General features: G+C 36.2%; 2 protein-coding genes across 3 annotated transcripts in view; one reads left to right on the top strand and one right to left on the bottom strand.

Moving 5' to 3' along the window:
• DNAJC12 (DnaJ heat shock protein family (Hsp40) member C12) overlaps window positions 1–1,068 on the bottom strand; it is a 65,970-nt gene extending 64,902 nt beyond the window's left edge. Inside the window, exon 1 of the mRNA XM_019731770.3 lies at window positions 943–1,068. The gene's annotated coding sequence lies outside the window, so the exon portion shown is untranslated. The remainder of the gene's footprint in view (window positions 1–942) is intronic.
• Window positions 376–24,157, top strand: SIRT1 (sirtuin 1). Of its 2 annotated transcripts, XM_019731766.3 has the most exons (9): window positions 376–812; window positions 2,183–2,299; window positions 3,562–3,803; window positions 5,071–5,223; window positions 13,638–13,785; window positions 14,519–14,598; window positions 15,485–15,671; window positions 19,291–19,851; window positions 22,041–24,157. In XM_019731766.3, the coding sequence occupies exons 1-9, from the start codon at window positions 419–421 to the stop codon at window positions 22,367–22,369; spliced, it is 2,211 nt and encodes a 736-aa protein (XP_019587325.3). In that variant the 5' UTR covers window positions 376–418; the 3' UTR covers window positions 22,370–24,157. The 2 variants fall into 2 exon arrangements, with proteins under 2 accessions (XP_019587325.3, XP_019587326.3); XM_019731767.3 differs by lacking the exon at window positions 2,183–2,299.
• Window positions 24,158–25,902: the final 1,745 nt, after the last annotated feature.

Below are 25,902 nucleotides of genomic sequence, written 5' to 3' on the forward strand. Positions count from 1 at the left end.
TAGCTTTAACCTAGAACAAGCGAGGTGAGCACTTCAGATAGAAACTCACAGTGTGGAAACCCACAGTGTGAACCAAAATTTGAGCGGTGCCAGCGGCAGTGACCTCAGGACGGTTTGAAAGAGAAGTTGAGAAACGGGCAAGTTTGGCAGCATCACGCGACTGAAGCCAAGCGGTGGGGCCGCAGCAGCTCCTGCGGCTTTTCCTCTCGGCCCACGCCGCCTCCGCCCGCCACGTGACCCACCGTGTTGTGGTGAGGCCCGCGTGGGTGGCGGGAGCCGCGGGAGGGCGGAGGCGGCGAGGGGCGGGTCACGTGACAGCGTTTAAATCTCCCGCAGCCGAAGCCGCGGGGGCGCCACTGCCGCGAGTCGAGCGAGAGCAGAGGAGGTGAGGAAGGCGGGCCAGAGAGGCAGTTGGAAGATGGCGGACGAGGCGGCGCTCGCCCTTCAGCCCGGTGGCTCCCCTTCGGCGGTGGCGGCCGAGAGGGAGGCCGCGTCGCCGCCCGCCGGAGAGCCGCTCCGCAAGAGGCCGCGGAGAGACGGCCCCGGCCTCGGGCGGAGCCCAGGCGAGCCCGATGGGGCGGCCCCTGAGCGTGAAGTGCTGGCGGCGGCCGGGGGCGGCCCGGCGCTGTGGCGGGAGGCGGCGGCGGCGACGGCGGGCGGGGAGCGAGAGGCCCAGGCGGCGGCGCCGGGCGGAGGAGACAATGGGCCGGGCCTACAGGGCCTATCCCTGGAGCCGCCGCCAGCCGATGACTTCGACGACGACGACGACGAAGGCGAGGAGGAAGACGAGGCGGCGGCGATTGGGTACCGAGGTGCGCAGGGCGCGGGCGGCTGGGACTGCGCATTCCCTCCTCCCTCTCCCGGAGCCCCTCCTGGTGTGGGGTGGCGGGGTCTCGGGTGGGCTAGGGCTCAGGGCTGGTTCTGCCGCGACCCTCTCCTTACCGCGGCCCTCAGCTGCGCGCCTCCGGGGCTGCCGGCCTGGTTGCAGGAGCGGCCTGCGGACTCGCTCCTTCCCTCCCGTCCGTCCCTTACTCCGCGGCCCGCCTTAGCGGCCTCGCGCTTTGCGCAGCCGCCGGGCGGGGAAGCTCTCGCAGGTTTTAAAATAAGTTTCTTTCCCCTCCTACTCTTTTAGCATATTGCTTTTATTTAACAACATTCCCACCCTTCGTCCCAGCCCCCAGCACTCCTAAATCTGCAACTTTCGCTTATCCCTTGCACCGACTTTTTGCAGTTGTCTTTGCAAATTGACACCTGTGCAATTTGTGACTTTTTGGGGGGAGGGTCTTTATTTTTAAACTAGTCTTGAAATTGGAAGAGCAAAGCTATTTCTAAAGTAATAGCCTCCAAATTTTAAAGAGCTTAGCTGTTTCTAAAGACATTACTCTTTTGTGGTGCAATTAATAGTGGACATAGAAAAGTGACAGTACTTTTAGAGTACTTTGAATAGTATTTTTTCTCTAATCATGTTCTTAAAATAGTTTTAGATTTAGGTATAATCCTTTACTGTGTGTATATGTAACCCTGAAACACGACTGACATATTTTGGCATACTAAAGCAGATGTGTTAGTTGTATATGTCATGTCATCTTTGAGGATTTCATATTTTCGATGTGAGGAGTTTCTGTCCTGGATAGATGTGCTCTTCATCATTTGTATCAATAAATTTAATCAATGGACCACTGGACCGTATTTAAAGGTAACACTGCATTAGAGACTTGATTAATAAAAAGATCTCATTCAAGAAACAGTCTAATAGGGAAAATGAATCATGCAAAGTTATTTTTGTATGTTTAGTATTTTATAAGAGAAGTGCAGATTGCCCTAGTTACTTGGAACAAATTTTTTTGGTTTTTATTTGACAAGTTTCATGAGCTCTATTATTCGTGATTGATAAATTCAGTCTAACTAGATTAGTACTTTTTGTGTTTTGATTAAGTAAACTTATGTCTAGATTCTTTTGTGAACTGAAACTTTTAGATTGTGGGCAGAATCCCTAAAGATGAGGATATATACTGTGCCTATGAACGGTGCAAGCAGACCTAGTAGGCATTCTTTACACAGGCAATATGAATGTTAAGTGCTTCATTCGGTGAAAATTGTTGCATCATAACCACTGTAGATCTTCATATATTTTAGATGCAGACTTTCAGTAGCTTTGAGTTACTTTTGGTTTCTTTTGTAGATAACCTTCTGTTTGGTGATGAAATAATCACCAATGGTTTTCATTCCTGTGAAAGTGATGAGGATGATAGAGCCTCACATGCAAGCTCTAGTGATTGGACTCCAAGGCCACGGATAGGTATGGTTCCACAGCTTTTAGAAAGTAAATGTCTTTCTTTGTTTTAATTTTAATGCCAACTAAAAATATAATTCTCTGCCCCCTTATAACCTAGTCATTAGGTTTCTTAGGTGCTTACTGGATTTAATGTCAGCTTATGTTTCTAGGGAAAGTCTAGTGCTATGTTCTGTTTTTATTTTTAAACAGCTCAGGCCCATGGAAACTGGCCTCTGGTATTTCTCAAACAACCAGGTCCTCACACCTTGGGTCCTTCGGTCCTTTTCGCTGGTACTCTCAGTGTGGAATGCTCTTCCTCTAGTTAGAGTATCTTGCTTCCTCACTTCCTCTCCATTCTTCATTTTTTTCTTAACACGTCACTTCTCAAGCTTTGTATCTTAACTTTTTTATTGTGTTTCATATACTAAAATATACTCGGCAACCCGTTGGGGGCAGGGATTTTTGACTGATTTGTATACTATTTAGTGCCTAGGTAAGTGCCTGGCACATAATTTGCATTCAGTATTAATTATGTGGATAAAATGGGAAAGTATTTTGAAATAGAGAACACTACTCAGATTTTTATTACCAAAGTTATAACATGACCATCTTGAAAGTGATCTTTCTCTTAATGTGCTCTCATTCTTGACTATTTAAATATAGTGATGGATAGTTCCTTTTTAGTGTCCATAATATTTACTATATTTTTGGTTTTTTCAAGCTAGGATACTGATTTAAGAAATGCCAGGTGAAAAAATATTAATGTTCAAAACCAGCATTGTGTGTATCATTTTGGGAAATTGATTAAGATCAAATTGAAGATTATTACTGGAAAAAATTTAAAAGATAGTAGTTATGTATAGATTTATTTTAGGTAGATATTTAGATATCCTTTTCTTTTTCCCTATGTCTTTAATGATAAATAGTATGGGATTTCGGGACTGGTAAGATCTATCCTATATTGATTTGGAGAACCCTTTTGTACACATTCGTGTTATTAATTATAGTGTGTATTTCTGGATTTTAATGATTGAAATTTAATTCTGGTAATTAGTTTGACTCTTAAAATACAGAGCCTGAGGGGCAGACTTAACTCTTGATTTGCTCTCCCTATTTCATTGGGATATAGCATTAGCTGAGGATGTCATGAGAATGAAATACCTTTATATTTCATTTTCTTTACAAAAGAACCCTCAAAGATTGCTAATTCATTAATTCAGAAAATAAGTGAAATTTTGAATTACTTGGAAGAGGATTTGATCTCATTCTTTTCTCTCTTAATATAGGTCCATATACTTTTGTTCAGCAACATCTTATGATTGGTACAGATCCTCGAACAATTCTTAAAGATTTACTACCAGAAACAATTCCTCCACCTGAATTGGATGATATGACATTGTGGCAGATTGTTATTAATATCCTTTCAGAACCACCAAAAAGGAAAAAAAGAAAAGATATTAATACAATTGAAGATGCTGTGAAATTACTGCAGGAATGCAAAAAAATAATAGTTCTAACTGGAGCTGGGGTATGTAAGATGTATAAAACACTAGTAAAAGGGGGAAGTGGTATAAGTTTTTTCTTATGCCTTTTCCAATTAAGAAACATTTTTCTGGTGTAGAAGCATTAATTCTTACATGATAATGAGCATTTGTGTTTGGACACTGCTAAAAAGTGACTGCAGCAGCAGTTGCTAAATTGGTTCAGTTTTTAAAAACCTCTCCAACAACCTTAAATGATTTATTTCTGTTTATTAATACAGTAGGTAAGTCGAATTAAGGCAAGATTTTTACCTACATTATACCACAGATCGGAAAGGAGATGCAGGGAATTCTGCGTGCATTAAAGTGTGTCAGGGGCTGGTGGAGAAATTGGGTATTTGTTCTGTCTTCATGGGGAAACCAGGAACCTAATTGGTATTCACAAGTGAAGAACTTAGGGTTGGGAAGGTAACAGATTCGTACCGCCTGTCCATTTTAAATTAAAATGATGAGATTGTGGTGGCTTGATATTTTTCATTTGGCCTACTGTAGGGTCCCAGTTAACTACATAAAGCTATTGTGTATTGTGTTGAGTACAGAATATGCTAGTGACCAGGGCAATGCTGGATTAAAATTCATTTTGAATTAAGGAGGGTGTAACTTAATCTTAAATTTTCAAGAATAGTTATGCTTTGCTCCCAGATTTAGACAAGTTTGGTTTACTCTGAGTTCAAAGTGGTGTCAACTCTGGTAAAATTGTGAAACAAAAGGTAACCTTGAAATCCCTATTTGAAATGTCAAGGTTTATTCCTAGACAAAGCAGTGTCTAAATCTATTCTTAACAATTAAGAACTGAAATATTGTACAACATTTTATTATTTTTTTTAAATACAGAAATTTCGTATTCTCGAAGTAGTTAGGACCCTGACCAGATAAGAAATTTCTTTGGAAATACTTGACTGTAACAGAATTTCTTGCCTGCTTTCTAGTTAAAATAATTTGAAATGATTTACTCCCTTCTCAATCAAATTTCATTTGCTTTAATTTGCTGGTTAAATGCTTAAAGGTTTGAAATTAACTTGACTTGAAATTCCTTACCCCATTATGAATGGAATATGTGATGGATTTAATAATATTCTTTTTTGGGGTTTTTCATTTCTATTTTAAATTGCAATAGGGAGGTATTTCTGTTCCTCAAAAGTTTCAAAATGAAATATTTTTCAACTTTTCCCTAATTGTATGATAAGAGAACAAGTAATGATAAAGGTACAGGTAGAAGATTTAATTGTACAAATTATGCCATGCATATTTCAGGTTTCTGTTTCTTGTGGAATACCTGACTTCAGATCAAGAGATGGTATTTATGCTCGCCTTGCAGTAGACTTCCCAGACCTTCCAGATCCTCAAGCAATGTTTGATATTGAATATTTCAGAAAAGATCCAAGACCATTCTTCAAGTTTGCAAAGGTACTACAAACTCTTCTAGTTGTTCTTTTGGTCTCTCATGAAACAGTATTTGTTCACATCTCGACTTCTTAAGATTACCATTAACTGTCTAGTAAATTCAGTAATAGTACTGTGGTGTGGTGTAAGATCACTGAAAAAAGTCATTTCACTCAGAATTCCCTTCTTCCCAGAAGGGATTATCATTCACTTTTCTTAATTTTAGGATTGAATTTATTTCCAAAGAAGAGGCTATTTCATATTTTTCAAATTTGCACTTCAGTACTGACCTTTACATTGTCCAGGCTTTTTTAGAGGTTAGTAGAGCATTTAAAAGTAACATCACTGTGATTTTTAATATTTTTACGGGTCATAAAGACTGTAACATCTTCTTTGGTATGCTTTATATTAGCCAGGCCTTAACACATGAGATGTGCCTGAAAATTTGTGATTAGAGGTGGAGAAGATTCTTAGGTTGCATTTTAGTCAAGGGTGCTCTATTTTGCTCTAGAGTCTCTAGAGCTACACAGTTCAGCTCAGAAGCCACTAGCCCCATTTTGCTATTGCATACTTACAAGTGTTGAGATGTAATGTAAGTGTGGAAGACGTACCAGACTTGGGAAACCTAGTATGGAAAAAATAGAAAATATATCATTAATTTTCTTTATTATATATTAACAAATATTGATTATATGTAGAAATAATGATACTTTTGATACTGGGTTTAAATTATGAAAATTTTGTATTTTTAATGTGATTACTAGAAAATTTAAAATTACATGACTCACATTAAATTTCTATTGGGCAGTTCTACTCAAGAATATGAAATTTGATAATACTTTATACCATGCCCAATAGATTTTAGTCATTAGGAAATTTGTTTTTCTCCCCCATAGTTTGGTCTTACAGAAAGAAATAGTAAAATTGTTATTGCTAAACTTGAATATATTTGAAAGGGTCTTTTGTATTAGTGACTGTTTTTAGTGAATCTAGAAATTAAATGAACCTGAATTTTTAAAGAGTCACCTCAGCTACTTTCAAACCATGTGGTCTATTTGTATAACTAGAGAAAAATCTCTGCTAATTCAGAATAAATGGTGTTTAAATTGGTTGCCTATCCTAAAAGAAATACTTTGTTTCATCCAAGTGTGGTTATAAGTAGGAATTAGAGTAAATTGGGGAAATTACATTAAAATTTCTTGGATATGATTTAATTGCTAAAACTGAAAACTAAATTTCAGAAATTTTTAGGCTTCTAAGATAATTTTTAATCTTTCTAACCATCAACTTTAAACTTGTAATAATTTTGAACTTTTTATTTTATGTATCAGCAGTAGTGATGGATATCTACATCTAGCCTTTAGAACAATCACCTGGTTTACATCAAATCAAATCAATAACGTAAAGTTAGTTTTTTTGCTTTTCTTAAATATAAGGTTATGAATGAGTGAAGATTTACTGTTTTAACATACTGGTGCTAGTGTTACTAATGCATGATTTTGCAGACCAATGAAATATCACTCAAAGTTTCTTGAATTGTACCTGGGATACTGGCATTTTAATAGCTCTAGTAGCAAAAGGCCAACAAATACTTTGATCTTACATCTGATTATGAAAGCTTGATTCACTAGTCCATTTATATCATGCTCCTAAGACTTTTGCTGCAAATTCTTGAGAGGAAAGAAAACATGTCACCCAAACTAACTTGTCAGTTTTTTCCATCTCACTTATGTAGTAAATTGCTTAGTAAAGTAGTAACCTGACAGTGGAAAAATGTGGTAACTGAGAATAGAAATAGCAAGGTGAGAAAGATTGTAACCTAAGTTGTCTAATATACAGACTGAGTATTCATTTGAAGCTTAAACTAGCTTTGACATGTAATAACCTGCATAAACAATTCAGAATTACTCAGATAAAAACAAATTACAAGAACTTGAAAAAGTGCACTTAATAGAAATCTGGACAGTGCATAAAAGAAAATATGTGAAATTTCCGTTAATGTGTTACAGTGTTCTTAACCACTGTGTGTATAGATTGTATACCACCTATGAGAAGAAGTTTGGAGGGGTGGCATTTTTCATTTGTCTATAAAAGTTTTAAGAATTTATGCGTATTTTTATTGTTAGTTCATAGAATGAAAACAAATTAAGTTCAATCATTTATAAAGTGCAGCCTTTTCTAGTCTTGTTTATATAAACTTAATTTTGCTTCATTGATTTTCTGAGTTTTCATTTAAGTTATGGTAAGAGCTAAGTAATTAACCTTTATAACTGCTACTGCTACTCGTAGAACTGTCGCACTTTATTGTCACGTTAGGAACTGTCTAAAAGAAAGCTGCTCGTTGCTGAAGTAGCACTTAAAATTAATAGTAATAGGTAGAAGAGCCTGAGTTAATACTGGGTCTAAAAATAAACAATTGGGGAAAAGGTTAAGGAGAAATATGGACAAAAAACAAAGAATAGTATCCAAAAATGGGGAGGGTATGTAAATATTGTTATATTGTACTAGATTCATAAAATATTACATGAAGAAAATACTCATAACCTAAAATTTTCTACTAGTTGCTGTACTACGCAGTTTATAAAGATGGTTTGTGAATTCGGCTAGTTATGAGAGGAAATGAATGTAATGTAAAGCTATTATTGGTGAAATTTAGACAAATTTTGGAAGAATTCCTTAATATAACAAGCCATTGATTTTATATAATTATTGAAAAGAAACTTAGATTTAATTCAGACTGGAAATTCCAAGTAATGGAGAGTGTGTTAAAGAGGTTACTGGCCCATTAGAGCGTTTCTCAAACTATTACCATTTTGGGGTGGATCATTTGCTGTGAGCTGTCCTCTCCATTGTAGGGTATTTAGCACCATCCCTCTTCCCACTCAGTGCCATTCACAACCCACCCTCCAGTCTTGGCAATCAAAAATGTCCCCAGATGTTGCCAAATGCCCCCTGCAAAATTGCTCCCTGCTTGAGCACCATTGTAATACAGTGTGCCTAGCTGTGTTACCACTTTGAATTTTTTTACATAACAACAGTTAAGGCGGACATTAAAGCTACATAGCCATGTCCTGAACCATTATCCTCTTGCATAATAAGGGCTTAAATTGATAATGAGTTGTAGTTGTGGTTCTCAGGAGTCTAAAATAATTGATGCTGATGAACATGAATGGTTGTACTGTTTCCCAGAAAATATTTTACTGTAAGACCGGGTCTTGTATTAATTTTTGCTCCAAAAGACGCATTAGAGCTGATGGTCTGATGGTCCGGGTAGGTCTTACTTTTGGGAAAACATGGTATTAGGAGTTAGTAAAGGTGAAACAATGTATAAAACAACTTTTTTTAAAAAAGTCCTGTACCAAAGAGTGTATTAGTTATCCCATATTGAATTCAGTGAATGTTTTTTCCCCTAAAGTGATTAAAACTCAAAAAGTAGAGCGGGGAAATATGAACTGAATTTTTATGAACTTAACTCCAAAAGTTTATCTTTATATTTATTCAGTAAATTATCACTTTATTGATAATGTGCAAACATACCAGATTATGTGTTATAAAGTTAAGGAATCTTAAAACCAGCTTATTACCTAAAAATAATAAAATGCAAGCCAAAAAAGAAAAAATAGCCAGTCCCTGAAGACAATGTTAATACCTATGTGCGTGTGGATACAGATATATAAATGTAAGTATATGTGGATATATATTTTTTATTATAAAAATAGGCTCTTTTATGAACTGATTTGCATTTGTAGTGTTTTCTACTTAATAAACTTTTTCTGTCATATACTTGAATACTTTATAATCATCATAATGTTCATTAAGTGGTGTACTGTAATTAATCCTGTAAGTGTACATTTTGGATGTTCCATACTTTGTTATTACAAATAGTGTTGCTATGATTGCCCTTCTTGGTGTGTTCCAGTGTTCTTAGGATAAATTCTTGAAAGGGAAATTGCTAAGGGTCCTAATACATTTTGCTGTATTGCTACCTGTGAAGGTTAAATAAAATATACTCCTGTTAGAAGTGTAAGAGAAGGCGGATTTAGCATGTCCCTGTCCCCAATACATTATGATGATTATTATTTTTAAATCTGTGTGTGTGGTGTTACGCTTTAAAAAGAAATTAAAACAGTACAAAATATAAATGTTAGTTGGGCTCTCCCTTCAGCCTTCCCTACCTCTGATCTCTTTTCCTCAAAGGTTACCATGGTAGGATGTTTTCTTGGATATCCTTCTAGGAAATAAAAAGAGTAAGTGTGTGTGTGTAGGAGAGGTATTGTAAGTTTCTCATAATGCTTTAAAAATGATTAGCAACAGAATCATACAACCTTTTCTCTACCTTGCTTTTCCCCCTACTTAATATATTCTTGGAAATAGTTTCATAATGACACTTAACAGATATACCTTATTTTTAAGAAAACGCTGTATATAGTATTGTTTTATAGTTGTACCACAATATATTTAGTCAGTCTATTAATGGCTATTTAAAGTGTTTAAAACAGTTGAAACTATCAGTTCAATAGATAAAAAATTAGCATCTTCTCTCGTATTAGTGTTGTTTTTGTTTATTAGTGTGGATGACTGCTTTTTACTGCTGGCTATGTGGATATCTCTGAATCATCTGATTGTTCCTAGCATTTTTTTTTCCATTGGGATGTTTTTCTTATACTGATTGGTGGGAACATGATATATTCTTGAGTGTTTTTATGTTAGAGGGTGATTAGAATTCCAGCTTCCAGTAATCCCATGAAGATGTGCAAAATGAAGTGTACTGACTAATCTTCTTAGACTAATTAGCAACACCTAATAGAATGGTGCTTAGCATAAAAGAAAAATATGAAACTTGAGGTTGAGGTATCAAAAACTGAAAAGGCAGTATTGCATAGTGGATAAGAGCCACACTTTGGTTTTAGAACTGGGTTTGAATGATAGCTCTGCTACTTATTGGCTCCTGTGACTTTTGGCAAATTAATTTGCTTTGGGTTTTTCATCTCCAAAATGGTGTCAGCAGATCGCCAGGTAGTATGACCTGCTTTGTGGACAACATAGGAGCTGTGTCATATGTTGTTTTCTTCTACAGCCCTTTAAAATGTAAAAACCCAGCCCCAGCTGAGTCTACAGCATTATAATAGAGTGCTCCTGTTATGCCTGGTACATAGGAAAACTTCATTAAGTGGTAACTAATAACTTGACTAATTGAAATTCTCTGTGTTAAGTGAGTACAGGGGTTGTCAAACTACAGCCTCAGTCCAAATGTGAGCTAAGAATTTTTAAATGGATGGGGAAAAAATCAAAAGAATATTTCATAGCATACGAACATTATATGAAAATTCTAATGTCGGTGACCATAAATAAAGTTTTATTGGAACACAGCCATGCTTGTTTGTTTGCATATTGTCTATGGCTGCTTTTGCCCTACAGTGGAGGATTGAGTGTTTGGAATAGAGACCATATGGACAAAGAATGTATGGCCTGCAAAGCCTTAAATATTTACTATCTGATGTCCCTGTGTGGAAAAAGTTTATTGAACCTTGAATTCCTCAGGGAACCAGACTTTAAAAAAAAAAAAAAAAAAAAAAAGGCAGTTGAATTTCTTCCTCAGGTGACTAAGTATTGATTAGGTAAGATAGTCTATTCAAGAGTGGTTTTGTGGAATTAATGAAACAAGATGGGATGGTGAGAATTTTCCTAACCAGAATTCGATTGGCTTCACTTTTCAGCAGCATGGAGATTTTAGGTTCTAGTTTCTTACCAACTCTACTTACTGCCTCCTACTGCTCTGCCAGGAGGAGGTGGATATTAGCAAATAGTAACATCTCCAACTTTGATGAGTCCTTTTTGAGGGGTTATAGTTTACTCCCTTGCCTTTGCCTGTGGTCTCATTCATATTGCTAGATATTTTGAGAAGAAACCAAGCAGAAAACATCTCTGGAGGAAAGCCATTATTTCTGTTTGAAAACTGAGTATGACAGGTAGTTCTAAGCTTTAGTTTTGACCACGTTTGTTGCCTATAGACAGTTATTGGATTGTTTGCATATTTCTGGACACAACTGTGTAGAAGCAATGGCTGTTTTTTTTTAAAGTGTTTCGAGCCTTTGGTCCCAGCTCTGCTTATACTCTAATCTGTGAGGATCCTATGATAACAGAATGGCCCAGTCCACATGATTCGTTCCTTAATAGGACTTTTAGGATGTTCAGATTTGGGATGACATGTCTTGCTTAGAACAGGGCTAGATGGAAAAAAGTAATCCATACTTTAGCTGAAAGTTGTACCCCCCCCAGGCAGTTGGTTTTTAGCAACTTTTCATGTTAAGGACCTGCCTTAGGAGTAGTTTCTATTAAAACAGTCCTTCCAGAGTAATTTTTGTTCACTATTTCAGATTATGTCCCTTAGTTTGAACATAGTACTTAAATTTAATGGTTTAGACATGGTCCACTGCATATTTCAAAGAAAACAGACAAAATTAAGACTCAAATCACTTAGGTTCTAACACATAAAATTTAGGTTTATAAAATAAAACAAAAACAATTGCTTCATACATGATCCCGAACTACAGGAATTGAGTCATAACTTTAAGGGCTAGTTTATACCCTGGACATGAAGGGAAACTGGAGTGTAGAGCTGAATCTAGTGTCCACATATCTTTATGCTTCCATTCCCCCCAACCCCCACCCCTTTAAAAGAGGGGACGGGGGATAGAGCACACAAAAATTCACTTCAAGAGTGTGGCATCTTGGTACTGTTGCTCCCCAACCACGCTCTGGAGGTCATTTGTTCTTATTTTGTGTGTTACCATGCTGTTACCACTTTTCTTCCTACTTTAGATCCTATTTTATCTGTTGCCTAGCATATGCCAATATTTGTTAAAACACTGTTAACAGTTATTTCCAGAGGGAGCTTTAATAAAATACTATATTTAATTCTTTAAATGTAACTAAAATAAAGTATGTTGGGGCTAAAACAGTTGTTAGTATAGCAGAACCCCAATGGTCTAGAACATAATGTGGCTTTCAGTTTTCCTTTTAATAAACATTAGCTTTACTAAGCTCTTCATTTGTTACTTCTTTCTATATATGCGTTATCTGTTTCTTAAATTGAAAAGTGTCCATGAAATTCATGATAAAAATTTGAATGTGTCAAAATTTTTGTATAACACAAGATTCTCACCAGCATATAGATATACATTATGTGACAGTTGTTAAAATGAGATTTGCTTATTATTTTTACCTAAAAGTTACCCCAGTAGATAGGTTTTTTTTTTCAATTTGAAATATTAAATAGGTTACAAGTAAAGTCATGAAAGTTTCCCCACCTGTTTATAGCTTGTTTGTATCGTTCCTGACTTGATGTTTATATGAACATAACTATATACATGTGCATATAATTTCCATTTTTGTTTAATAATGAAACAACAAAAGCAAGACTATACACACTGGTGACTAACTTGCTTTTTTCATGTATGTCATAGACCATCTTCCAGGTCAGTGCATCTAGACCTCCCTCATTCATTTTAATGGCTGCATACTATTAGGATGGTACCATATATCTACAGCCGGTCCCCTATTGACGGATATACGGTTGTGTCTAGTTTTTTTGCTAGCACTGTAATAGGTTAGAGGCTATAATGAATGGTAAGGAAGTAGGTAGCACTACTACTTCAAAGAAAAAAGTAGAGAAGAAACTTCCTTTGCCATAGTCACTTACTAAATGAAATTTAATAAAAACACTGTCAAAAGTTGAGAGGACCAAAATTGATACTTTTTCTCTGATCTTTTTGCCATGTGTATATCTGAATTCTTTGTTTTTAAAGAAGAAACAGCATTGAAGCATTATTTGGGGGGAAAAACACACACACAAAATCCAGCAACTCAGCATTCATGAGCAGCTCTATACTATACCAGTATGTGCCTGTGCAGTGGAAGGAAAACAATTTTGGTAAGGAACTAAAACTTTAGCTTTAAACTTCCAACAGGTTGATATTTATAATGAATGATGAATCAAAAATTTTTAATATTCTTATGTTGACAGTGCTTTTTTATAGTTTTAAAAGAAGTCACCATACCTTTGGTATCTTTAATTTCAGTTTAAACTTTTCCCCCTTTTTCCTTTTAAAAAAAAAATCTGAATTTGCAGCCAACAAAAATTAGATATATTCTAAGGTGTGTATTACTTCTGACGTTTATTAAAATATTAACATTTATTAGAGATGTTTGTGGGTCAACTATCTTTTTCTTCAAGGGGCCAAGTTCACTAATTGCTGAGTTTTATACATATTACTGCAAGAATCCTTTTTTAGGTGTGTGTTGCATCCATCTAGATGCTTTGAGATGCTCATGTATTTTTAAAAATTATACATGGGGATTATCATTGGTAGTTTTTTATGTTAAACATAACCTATGACATCTGTTATACTGATTTCTGCCTTTTTTGCATTATTTAGGAAATATATCCTGGACAATTCCAACCATCTCTCTGTCACAAATTCATAGCCTTGTCAGATAAGGAAGGAAAACTGCTGCGCAACTATACTCAGAACATAGATACACTGGAGCAGGTTGCAGGAATCCAAAGGATAATTCAGTGTCATGGTCAGTAAACTTCAGAATTGCTTTCTGTTATTTAAATAGTTTGTTGAAAGTAGGCTGCTATATAGGAATGGGGATTGAGCTTTATTATTATATTATCTGATCAATTGTAGATAAAATAATTAGAATGCAAAAAAATGAAATCAGAAGAATTGGCCTTGACGTTTAATTGTACAAACATGAAAAATTAATGTGCTTTTGGATTTCAAAAGACGTAGCAGTTGCATTCCATTAAATTCTTTTTACTAACCTTTTGGATTACAAAAGTAGTAATATCTATGTATGAAAAACATGACATCTTTAGAATGAAACCAGAGGAACTGGGTAGTTTAGATGTACAGGATTCAAAAATTTAGACTTTTCAATCTAAAACAAATATGAACAGACCATTTTCTTTGTTTATCTAAACTTTTAAAACATAATTACTAATTAAGCTAAGGTAATACAATTATAACCCTCCAACTCTAGAATTTTAGTGCTGGAGGAGTTGGTTTATTTTATAGGAAAGAATAGATTGATCATTGTATCAACATCTCAGCAATTGAAGATTGGATTCTCTTCTTTATTATATAACTATTTTAATTCTTCGTCTGCTAGACTGTCCCATAAAATCTCTTAAAATTTTTAAATTCTCTTTAACTTTCCTGGTGTCAAACTTTCTATTAGAGCCTTTGTGATATGCTTAATAAATGGAAACATTTCTTTAATAAAACATGTGTATATTGGTTGTTTTTAGGTTCCTTTGCAACAGCGTCTTGCCTGATTTGTAAATACAAAGTTGACTGTGAAGCTGTACGAGGAGATATTTTTAATCAGGTAATTTATCACCCATATTTTAGGAACTGTGCATGTCTCTGATCTATTTCTTCTTTTGCCTCCAATCCTTTTTTTTTCCTTGAAAGTATTTATGTGGTACAGAAAAATCTAGGGAAGAGAGTGTTATCATTGGGCAGACTGGTGAAATACACAAGAAACTTTTAATATCTTAAGGTGAAAACATTGCTCCATAATGCCGCTAAAGTGATGAAATTGGCTCCTTAATAAATAAAAACCCAGATCATAAGTGTTGCTATATTAGTTTTTCTTCTTACTCTCCTTTTTTAGTGTCTGTTAGATTCAGAATCTTAAATTAGGGTGGTAATTATTTAAAACATTTAAAAAACTACTGTAAAAGGTATTTCTTGTATGCTCACTGCCAAAAAACTACAGGAAGATACAGTAGAGAATAAAAACCATCCAGAAATAAATTCTGTGAACTTAACCTGCATAATCAAATATGAAAAGGATAGAGTGTTAAATGGAATTGTATCCTACAAACTTTTTTTAAAGGAATAAGTGTGTGTGTGTGTGTGTGTGTGTGTGTGTCTGTCTGTCGGTCTACATGTGTGCACATGTATACACAGGTTGGTTTTTCCTTTTTATACAGTGCACTCTTGAATATCAAATGTAGGTCTATACAGAGTCACAGTAGCACAGATAATAGCAACATTGTATTTCATTGTATGTTAATAAAAGGTCAATGACAGTTGGCATTGATGTTTAGGTTATGTCTAGTTTTTCCTGCTATTCACATCTTTTCTGGCCTTTTTTTCTTGTTTTTATGATTCTGAAATGCATTCTTAGGAAGTGTGGAAATGTTGACTATTTCTAACTTGTGCTTTCCCTTTTCTTCCCCACCTCAACCAAAATCTGAAACATACAGGTGGTTCCTCGATGTCCTCGGTGCCCAGCTGATGAACCACTTGCTATCATGAAACCAGAGATTGTCTTTTTTGGTGAAAATTTACCAGAACAGTTTCATAGAGCCATGAAGTATGACAAAGATGAAGTTGATCTCCTCATTGTTATTGGGTCTTCCCTGAAAGTAAGACCAGTAGCACTAATTCCAAGTAAGTTGGTGGTGATTTTTAGAGAATATTTCTGTATTTATATTGACATGGGTTGTATCTGTACAGTAGACCCCAGTGATCTTTCTGTTTCTGGATAGAGTGGTAAAGAGCCAAACTTAATATTTTAGGTGACATTTTTGTTCATGAAGATTGGTTAATCTGACATTTTGGTTGGGTGGAAGGGTTGTCAAAACGGAAGTAATGTCAGATTCTAATGTATACTGAAAATTAAGACAAAGGGAAACAGTTCAACTTTAAGTTAAAATGTATAGCTTGACAGAAGTGTAATGTATTATGTAAAATAGAATTTGGGGTTCAGAATGATTGGCTCATTTTTGTAAGAATAACTATCATGCCTTGTCATAATTATTATATGTGCATCTATTTTATGCACAAGGGTGTTTGTGTATAAAAATGCTCAAATACAATTTAAGTCCCTATTATTCTCAGGAACGTTTCTTTAACGTGCTCTCATGCTACCTTTTTTCTCACTCTAGTGAGGAAGCTAGGGAGATAAGGAAGATGGAGGAACTAGCTCAGTAGCATCAGGTGTGCCCGAAAAAAAATGAGGGCAGGAGAAAAGGAGAGACTTAATCAGAAAACAGTTAGACACCAGCAATCTAATAGGCAGCCAGAGTAAAGACTTGGAAGAAACAAGGAATTACTCACCAATTGTGCGTCTTTTTCCTACTCCCAGGTGTAGTGGCTTTTAGCAGTTTAACTCAGTCTTCCCTAAATAGCTGTGAAATTCTATTAAAGTAGAATAGAGGACAATATATAATTAAACAAAACATGAAAATTTAATGTACAAGATCCTTTGTTTTTAGTTTTCTCTTTAAAGGTAAGGCAGAGAAATTCTTAAAAGCTTTCTGTGGGGTAGTATAGTGTGTTGGTGATAGGTAAAGGTACATTTAAAAAGTTTAAGACAGGTATATAATAGTGGAGAATAGACTTGTGAGAATTTTCATTTTAAAAAAAATTTTTTTCAATTATAGTTGACATACAACATTATATTAATTTCAGGTGTACAACATAGTGATTAGACACTTACATACCTTATGAAGCGATCACCTCAGTAAGTCTAGTACCGATCTGGCACCATACAGTTATTACAATATTATTGATTGTATTCCCTATGCTGTACTATACATCCCCATTACTATTTTTGTAACTTGTACTACTTTCAATTACAGTTGACATCCAACATTATATTAGTTTTAGGTGTACAGTGTAGTGATTAGACATTTATATAATTTATGAAGTGACCTGATTAGTACTCACCTGACACTATAGTTATTTCATTATTGACTATATTCCTTATGCCATACTTTACATTCCCTTGACTATTTTATAACTACCAGTTTGCACTTAATCCCTTTCCCTCCTTTTCACCCATCCTTCTATCTGGTGACTTTAAGTTTGTTCTCTATTATCTATGAGCTTGTTTTGTTCTTTAGATTTCATATATACTGTATTTTGCCACGGTTTTGGTCCAAATTTCAGGGGAAAAATCTTTTAACTTTTCAATTCAATTTTTTATTTGTTTACATTTAGGTACTTTTTTTTTGTATTATAAAGGAATTTTAGCATTTTTAACATTATGGTACAAGAAATTTTATGTAATAAGTAATTTCACTTTGTGTAACACCTTCTAGGTCCATCCATGTTGTCGCAAATGGCAAGATTTCATTCCTTTTACGGCTGTGTAACATTCCATCATATATATGTATATCTTCTTTATCCATTCGTCTATTGAAGGACACTTAAGTTGTTTTCGTATCTTGGCTATTTTATTGTAAATAATGCTGCAGTGAACATAGGGTTGGATGTATCTTTTTGAATTAGTGTTTTGGATTTCTTTGGATATATACCCACAAGTGGAATTACTACATCATAAGGTATTTTGAATTTTTTTAAGACTCTCCATACTGTTTTCCATTCCATGGTGGCTGCACCAATTTGCAGTCCTGCCAACTCTCCACATCTTCGCCAGCAGTCCCAGTTGGTTCTGTGTTTTCTATTTCCTTTTTTATGTTCTCTGTCTCTTTGTTGAAGTTCTCACTGAGTTCATCTATCCTCCCAATTTCAGCGACCTTATAACCAGTCTTTTGAATTCTCTATCTGGTAGATTGCCTGTCTCCATTTAGAGTTCTTTTTCTGGAGTTTTGTCCTGTTCTTTTATTTGGGACATGTTCATCTCATTTTGATCAACTCTGTTTGTTTCTATGTATTAGGTAGATTTGCTGTGTCTCCTCGTCTTGACAGATTGGATTTACGTTAAAGATGTCATGTAGCAGGAGTCACTTTAGTGGGGGTGGGGAGGTGGGGTTCCGGTGCTAGCTGAGGCCCCCTTTGGGTGTTGTCCGTTATGGAGCTAGTTGATTGGAGCCTGGTTGTCATTGGAAGTTGGCCACAGGTGGGTTGGTCTGGAGCCTCTTGGGAGGGGCTTTTGTGCAGGCCAAAGTCAGTTGCAGTTTGTGCTGGGTTTGAGGTCACTTGGCAGGAGCTACCATGCATGCTGAGACTAGCTGCTGCTTGTGTGAGGTTTGTGGACCTTTGAGAGTCTGTAGCACAAGCCGAGGCAAGCTGCTTACAAGCAGAAGCCACCAGGAGAAGCCCTGGCCAGCCCTGTGATTTGGGTGGGGTCAACATTGTTAGCCAGATTAATAGAGTACACAGATTTAGTGCCCACTTGCACCAGGCAGGCTGGGTGGGAGTGAGTTCAACAAAGGAACAATAGAACCTGGCAGAACTTCCATACCTGGAAAGAGTTGCCCCAATCCCTGCCATTCTAGCCATCGCTCTGAAGTTAGTCAATTTACTTCCTCCCCGTATGTCCCTGGTGTTTTTCAAGCTGCTGTCCTTGTGCTGGAGCGTAGAGGGAGTTTGTGTGGGCCCTTTAGAGCAGCACCTCCACCTTTTGCAGCACTTTGTCTCCCTTGGACACAATTCCTGCTGGTTTTTACAGCCACATGTTATGGAGATTTCTTTTTCTGGCATACGCATAGGTAGGTGCACTGGGCTGTAGACGCTCATGTGGGCTGGGAACCTCTTGCTTCTCAGGTGGGACCTCCACAGCCAATGTATTCCTCCACAGTCTTCTAATCATCACACTGTGTGTGATCCTGCTTGGTCAGCATCTTCACCGTCCTAACAGTCTTAACGTGGCTTCTTTATATCCTTAGTCATACGAGCTCTGTTTAGCTTGTCTTCATGTGGTTCTTAGTGACTGTCTTTACAATTTAGTTGTAATTTTGATGTTAACCGTTGAGAATAGACAAGCTCTTCCTTTCTCTACCATCTTAACCGGAAGTTTTCACACTCTGTACTGGGAGTAAAATAAAGATCACTTACTACATGCCAAGAATTCTTCTGTACACTTGACATATATTAACTCATTTAATCCTCATCACAACCTTTTGGAAAAGTATTATTATCCCCATTATACAAGCAAGGAAATTGAGGTATAGAGTGGAAAAGTTTAAGATTGCTCAGAGGAAACCAATTGACAGAACCTGAAATTTTATGAAAGATGCTCCTTACCTGCTCATCTGTTTCCTTAATAGCTTGATGAAATGTTTTCCCTTTTTCTAACTCTTATTTTTCACCCCATTTTTAGGTTCCATACCCCATGAAGTGCCTCAGATATTAATTAATAGGGAACCTTTGCCTCATCTGCATTTTGATGTAGAGCTTCTTGGAGACTGTGATGTCATAATTAATGAATTGTGTCATAGGTTAGGTGGTGAATATGCCAAACTTTGCTGCAATCCTGTGAAGCTTTCAGAAATAACTGAAAAACCTCCACGAACACAAAAAGATTTGGCTCATTTGTTGGAGCTGCCACCCACACCGCTTAATATTTCAGAAGGCTCAAGTTCACCAGAAAGAACTTCACCACCAGATTCTTCAGTGATTGTCACATTTTTAGACCAAGCAACAAAGAGTAATGTTGATGCAGATGTTTCTGAATCAAGAGATTGTATGGGAGAAAAATCACAGGAAGTACAGACTTCTACTAGGAGCACTGAAAGTGTTACTGAACAGTTGGAGAGTCCAGATTTGAAGAACCTTGGCTCCAGTACTGGTGAGAAAAGTGAAAGAACTTCAGTTGCTGAAACAGTGAGAAAGTGCTGGCCAGCTAGACTCGCAAAGGAGCAGATTAGTAAACGGCTTGATGGTAAGAACCTATTATAATTATTAACAAAATATTTGCAAGAAACGAGCAAATTTAGGAAGTTAGTTGATAGGATAACTTTATGCAGCTAAATTGTATTTAGAAAAATTGTAAAGTTGAGCAGTCAAGCTAGAGAAACAGTGGTGTCTTACATAATATGGGGAAGAAATAGTGTCTTCAGGTAGGAAGTATTGTATCTGGGCTACAGGGGGGAAGTATGAGGAACATAGAGGTTAAGTACCCCATGCAAGATAACAACTACGACTTGGAAGAGCCAAGATTGGATTCCAGGCCTATCTTTAAAAGAGCCTGCCCTTTTAACCATTATGCTGTGTTGTCTCAGACCTAGAAAACATCTGTTTCTTCTCCATTATTTATAAGGAATAACGTCTACCCTGTTGTGTCACATGGGAAGTTTTTAACAATTAGTATTAACATAGGTGAAATCACTCAACTTTTTGGAAATCAGTGTTTTAATTCCAAGTAGCATATATGGTGAAAATCCTAAGTAAAAAATAGACTCTAAGTTAGATGCAGCAATTTTGTACAACCCATTCCATTTACCATACATGGTGAAAACTGACAAATTTTAGACAAATGTATGAAGTGTTGTAATCATTTGTTGTAAATGAATTTTAGTTCAGTTGAATAAGCCTTTGGGCCTTTCCATACCAGGCATTAATTAGTAAGTTCTGGAGACACAATGATCAGTCTACTGATATTGGTATATAATTATAGATTATAAAAAAATGTATGTATAAAAAAGTAGATACTACTTGAAGAGATTAGGTTATAGAAAGCTTTCTAAAATCCTAACTTTGGATTTTGATCTCAAACAATGAGTTAAAAGTAAAGGAAGTCTTCAGAAGGGAAATGAAAAAAAGCATAGAAGAATGCTTCATGTTTGCAAATGTGGCAAGAGTCAGACAAAATAATTGCTGATTTAGTCAGGTAATATAAGTCTCTACCATACACAAAGTCTGCCTATGCACTAAGACTTTTGCACTGGGGGTTTTCTTACACATTTTTTTGTCCCAATAAACAAATGTTAAACCTGGAGCCGTCTCTCTGGTGTTATACTTTGGTTTTACTCTACAAATTTATGCCTTAAAGGTACAGGTTTTGCAATTAGACCCAAGTTGCCTCAGATCTACCTTGGGCAAAGCTATTTAATAATCTCTCAGATTCTTAATCAGTAAAATGGGAATAGCACATACTTCGTAACACTGTGAGAATTTAAAAAGATAACTGATGACAAGAGTGTTAAAACCAAATGACCACTAGATTTCACTCACTCATTTTAGTTTGCCACTATTTACATGGTAAGGTCAAGGTTAGAAAGGAGGAAGTGGGAACATATATGAAGTAAACGGACTTGAAGTGTTTTGATGGTTGCCAAGAAAACAGACAGGTATTAGGGTACTTGGGCTGAGAAATAGATTATTCAGTTATTCAGGGGGACCAGAACAGAATAAATCACTTTTTAGAAGCATGGGCCAAAACTATAGAAAAGTTAAGTGTAGGCCAACCATGTGCTGGAATCCTTAAAAGACTACGAATGGGTGTAATTCAAAGGAGATGGCCCTATTAAGATGTGCCAGATGGGGTTGCCTGTTACCAATTACAAGTACTTGTCCCTCCTCTGATGGTGGAGATTAATACCAGTGGCTTAGAAAACTGAAGAATACTATGTTCTCTTGAAAGAAGAGACTTGAGGATCTAAATTTGTACTACAGACTACACTCTGAATCGGTGGTGAAGCCATTATATTTAATGAAGATGCATAATACATGCTTTAGAGAAGTTCTAGTCAATGAACATGAATTAGGTATCTAATACAGACTAGTCTGGACACTTCATTTCACCTCATCAAATTTGTTAAAGGGAATTGGCTAAGTAATCTTTATTGAACATAGTTCTTTACGTTTTTCATGATTTACCTTATGAGGTAATTGAGGCACAGAGGGGTAACTGCCCAAAATACAAAGCTGGTGAGTGGCAGAATTCAGATTTGCACCCAGTACTGAGTCTACAGCTTGTTTTTGATGAAAAACACTACAGTAATAATAGCCTTTAATAGTGATACTCAGATAAAAGGCAGAGCTGGAACCTACACTTACTCTAGATTTATCAATCAGACTCCTACAAGACTAGAAGTAACTTATTATTTCTCTTTTATTGCTGTATTTCAGGTAATCAATATCTGTTTTTACCACCAAATCGTTACATTTTCCATGGTGCTGAGGTATATTCAGACTCTGAAGATGACGTCTTATCCTCTAGTTCTTGTGGCAGTAATAGTGATAGTGGAACATGCCAGAGTCCAAGTTTAGAAGAACCCATTGAGGATGAAAGTGAGATTGAAGAATTTTACAATGGTTTGGAAGATGATGCTGATATTAATGAGAGAGCTGGAGGAACTGGATTTGGAGCTGATGGAGGTGATCAAGAGACAGTTAACGAAGCTGTATCTATGAAGCAGGAAGCAACAGACATTAACTATCCATCAAACAAATTATAATGTACTAATTGTCCAGGTATAGGAATTGTTCCACCAGCATTAAATAGCATGTCAAAATGAATGTTTACTTGTGAACATGATAGAACAAAGGAAACCAGAAAGGTGTAATATTTATAGACTGGAAAATATTGCTTTTTTCATGGGTAGTTTTTAACTTCATTATTTCTGTACTTGTCCATTCAACACTAACTTTTTTTTAAAAAGAAAGGTACTAAGTATCTTTAATCTGCTCTTGGTCAAGACTTTCTTTTAAAGATTCATTTGTATGATACATCTATATGTATATATAATTTTGTTTTTGCCTAGTGAGTTTCGACATTTTAAAGTTTTCAAAAAGCCATTGGAATGTTAAATTAATGTAAAGGGAACAGCTTATCTAGACCAAAGAATGGTATTTTCACATTTTTATTTGTAACATTGAATGGTTTGAAATCCTCAAATCTCTGTTCTGCTAAACTTTTGATTGTTTATTAGCACAGTTAACCTATTTTTAAACACTGGCATTTCCCAAAACTTGTGGCAGCTAACTTTTTAAAAATCTCATGACATGCAATGTGAGTAGAAGGAAGTCAACAATGTGTGGGAGAGCACTCAGTTGTCTTTGCTTTTTAAAGTAAGACTTGGTGCTAAGAGTTTCAGGAATGTTGTATTGTTCAAATGAAGATGGCTTTTGTACTTCCTGTGGACATGTAGTAATGTCTATATTGGCTCATAAAACTAACCTTGAAAACAAATAAATGCTTTGGAAATGTTTCAAATGCTTAGAAACAATGCCTGCCTGGGTCCCCTTCGTTTTGAGAATATTTGCCATTGTTGTTTAAATACCTGTCACTGTGGTAGAGCTTGCGTTGGTCCTTTTCCACAAGTATTAAAAACTGCCAAGAAGTGAATATGCAAAAGCCTTTATGAATCTATAATAATGGTACTCTGACTGGGGAGAGTGTAATATTTTGTATTGTTGCTTCTTTTTCCCACAAATGAGGAGAGTGACAGGCCCCTGATTACGGTTCCAAAGTAATTAGATGTTAATTATATATAACTCAGCCAGTAAAGTACATGTCTCCTGTAGGGAGGATTTGGTGTAATAAACGCCAAACTGCTAGCCTAGTATTACGGAGATGAACATGATGTAACTTGTAATAGAATAGATAATGAATGAAATTAGTTCCTACTGTGTCTTTATTTAAAAGCTTAGCCTGCCTTAAAACTAGAGATCAACTTTCTCAGCTGCAGAAGCTTCTAGCCTTTCAAAACAGTTCATACTTTATAATATTGCACAGTAAGCATTTATTTTCCAGACTTTTACCCAACATTACAAAGTATTCCCAAATTATAACGTATTACTATGTTGGTTTGGTATTTATTACAGTTTTTAAAAAGGTTTGAAATATAGCTGTTCTTTAAGCATAAAATACCCAGCTACAACCATTATTGCCAGAGAAAAAAATTTTACTGAATGGCCATTTCCCTACCTAAAAGATGTCTCAATCTGAATTTATTTGGCTACACTAAAGAATGCATTATATTTAGTCTTTCATTTGCATGATGTTTGTGCTATAGATGATATTTTAAATTGAAAAATTTGTTTTAAATTATTTTTACAGTGAAGACTGTTTTCAGCTCTTTTTATATTGTACATAGTCTTTTATGTAATCTACTGGCATATGTTTTGTAGACTGTTTAATGACTGGATATCTTCCTCCAACTTTTGAAATACAAAACCAGTGTTTTATACTTGTACACTGTTTTAAAGTCTATTAAAATTGTCATTTGACTTTTTTCTGTTAACTTACATTGTTTAAGGTATAACATTTTAAAATCTTACAGAATTTGTACAGCTTTAAGGACTATATTAGATGCTTTCTTCTCATACTACATTTCTTCATTCGATTTGTTAACAGTCTACCCAGAACTGGTAGTGCTGGTTTTAGCAGTTGGTGCATCACCACAAGTTTCAAAACTAGTATTTCAACCATTCTAAGTCAGGGGCTTTAGCAGGTAAAATGTGGGGGAAAGGCAGGGCCTAAGAAAGACTTGGAGGGTCAATAAGAAATAGTGCAACTGTAGTGAATTTGAGATCCCATGTGCTATAAAAGTTAGGTTTTCTGTGAAATTTAGTCACCTGGTGCTAGATCTTGCAAGTCTTAATGAGTGGACAAAAAAATGACTGCAGACTATACTGGGTATGAACTTTTTGAGGCTGACCTGGAAACCTATTTAGTCTATTCAAGTTAGTCTATTCAAGTTCTTGAGAGATGAAGTACAACTACTATTCAAGAGGCCAAGAACATGCCTCCTGTCAAGTATATGTAATAACACCTTGACTGGCAGTTTCCTGCTCTCATATCTCCTGCCTTCCTCTCCCCAGTAAACTTTTAAAGTGAATTAAACAACAACAAAAATACTCTGCCCTCATATATATCCTGTTTGCACTGGAAAAATCACCTGCAAAATCCCATCCTCAGATGTTATAAAAGTCACAGTGACATTCATATATGCATAAAATGGAAGAGTCAGATAATTCCTCCTTTTTTAGTTTACACTTTAAAAAGGAGGTAGTCAATTCAAGTAGTTGGCAAGACCGAATTTCACCAAAACATTGTAATCAATACTATTCCCACACCCCTGGGTTAATGCAGCATGTATTTCACTGATTGTAATACATATCCCCAATTAATAGCACACGATGGCTTAGCATTTTTCTTAGTGGTACATAAAATAACAGTGTACCTTCAATCAATGGTGTTTTATTTCACATCACCTACGAAGCATTATTTGGTAGTTAACTGATTTATTTGAAACAAGTTTCAATTCTTAGACGTATAATTCTTAGACCTCCCTTAGAAATGAACAAAGTCTACGCTTTAAACTCAAACTAGGTTGCTAGCAGAAATACGGAAAAATGATCTATCTCCCCTCTTGAGTGGCTCTCAACTGGAACTATTAAATCACCTACTGAGCATCACCTATAAGAGATACAGATTTAACCGGAATAGGGGATTCAAAAGTATAGCAAGGGTTGAGAAAGGAAATTAGTAGGAGAGTTTGCTTCTGTACTTAACACACCATTCCCAAGGGCTGGCCTAACAGGGAAGGCCAACTTAAAACAAGCAGATTCTACTCCCAGAAATAGTTCATGAATTAGCAAACACTGGCAAGGGTGGGAAGCTACTAAAATGGTGAATTCTTTAGCAAAGGAGAAAACTATAAAGAGTTTGAATAGCCAAAGTATAAAAGGTTGGGGAATGGGGAGAGGCTGAAAACAGGAACACCTTTGCATTCAGAGCACCATGTGCTCTTCAGGGGAAGACTGCCTCTGCGTATTACACTGTGTTAAAGTAAATGCAGTAGAATCATGGCAGGAAGACCAAATACCTGTTAGGAGAAATTAACCCTAATGAATGACCTTATGAATGGACCCTACAAGGCGGCAAGGACTTGACTTAGGTCTCTCAGTTTTAAAACCTGCGTTCTGGTTTTATTAAATGCCAATTTAAAGGCATGTCTTGGTTCTGCTTTATCAGTAAGTGTGA

The sequence above is a fragment of the Rhinolophus sinicus genome, chromosome 15 (genome assembly GCF_057876585.1).
Source record: "Rhinolophus sinicus isolate RSI-liver-muscle chromosome 15, RSI-T2T, whole genome shotgun sequence".
NCBI classification, from domain to species: domain Eukaryota; kingdom Metazoa; phylum Chordata; class Mammalia; order Chiroptera; family Rhinolophidae; genus Rhinolophus; species Rhinolophus sinicus.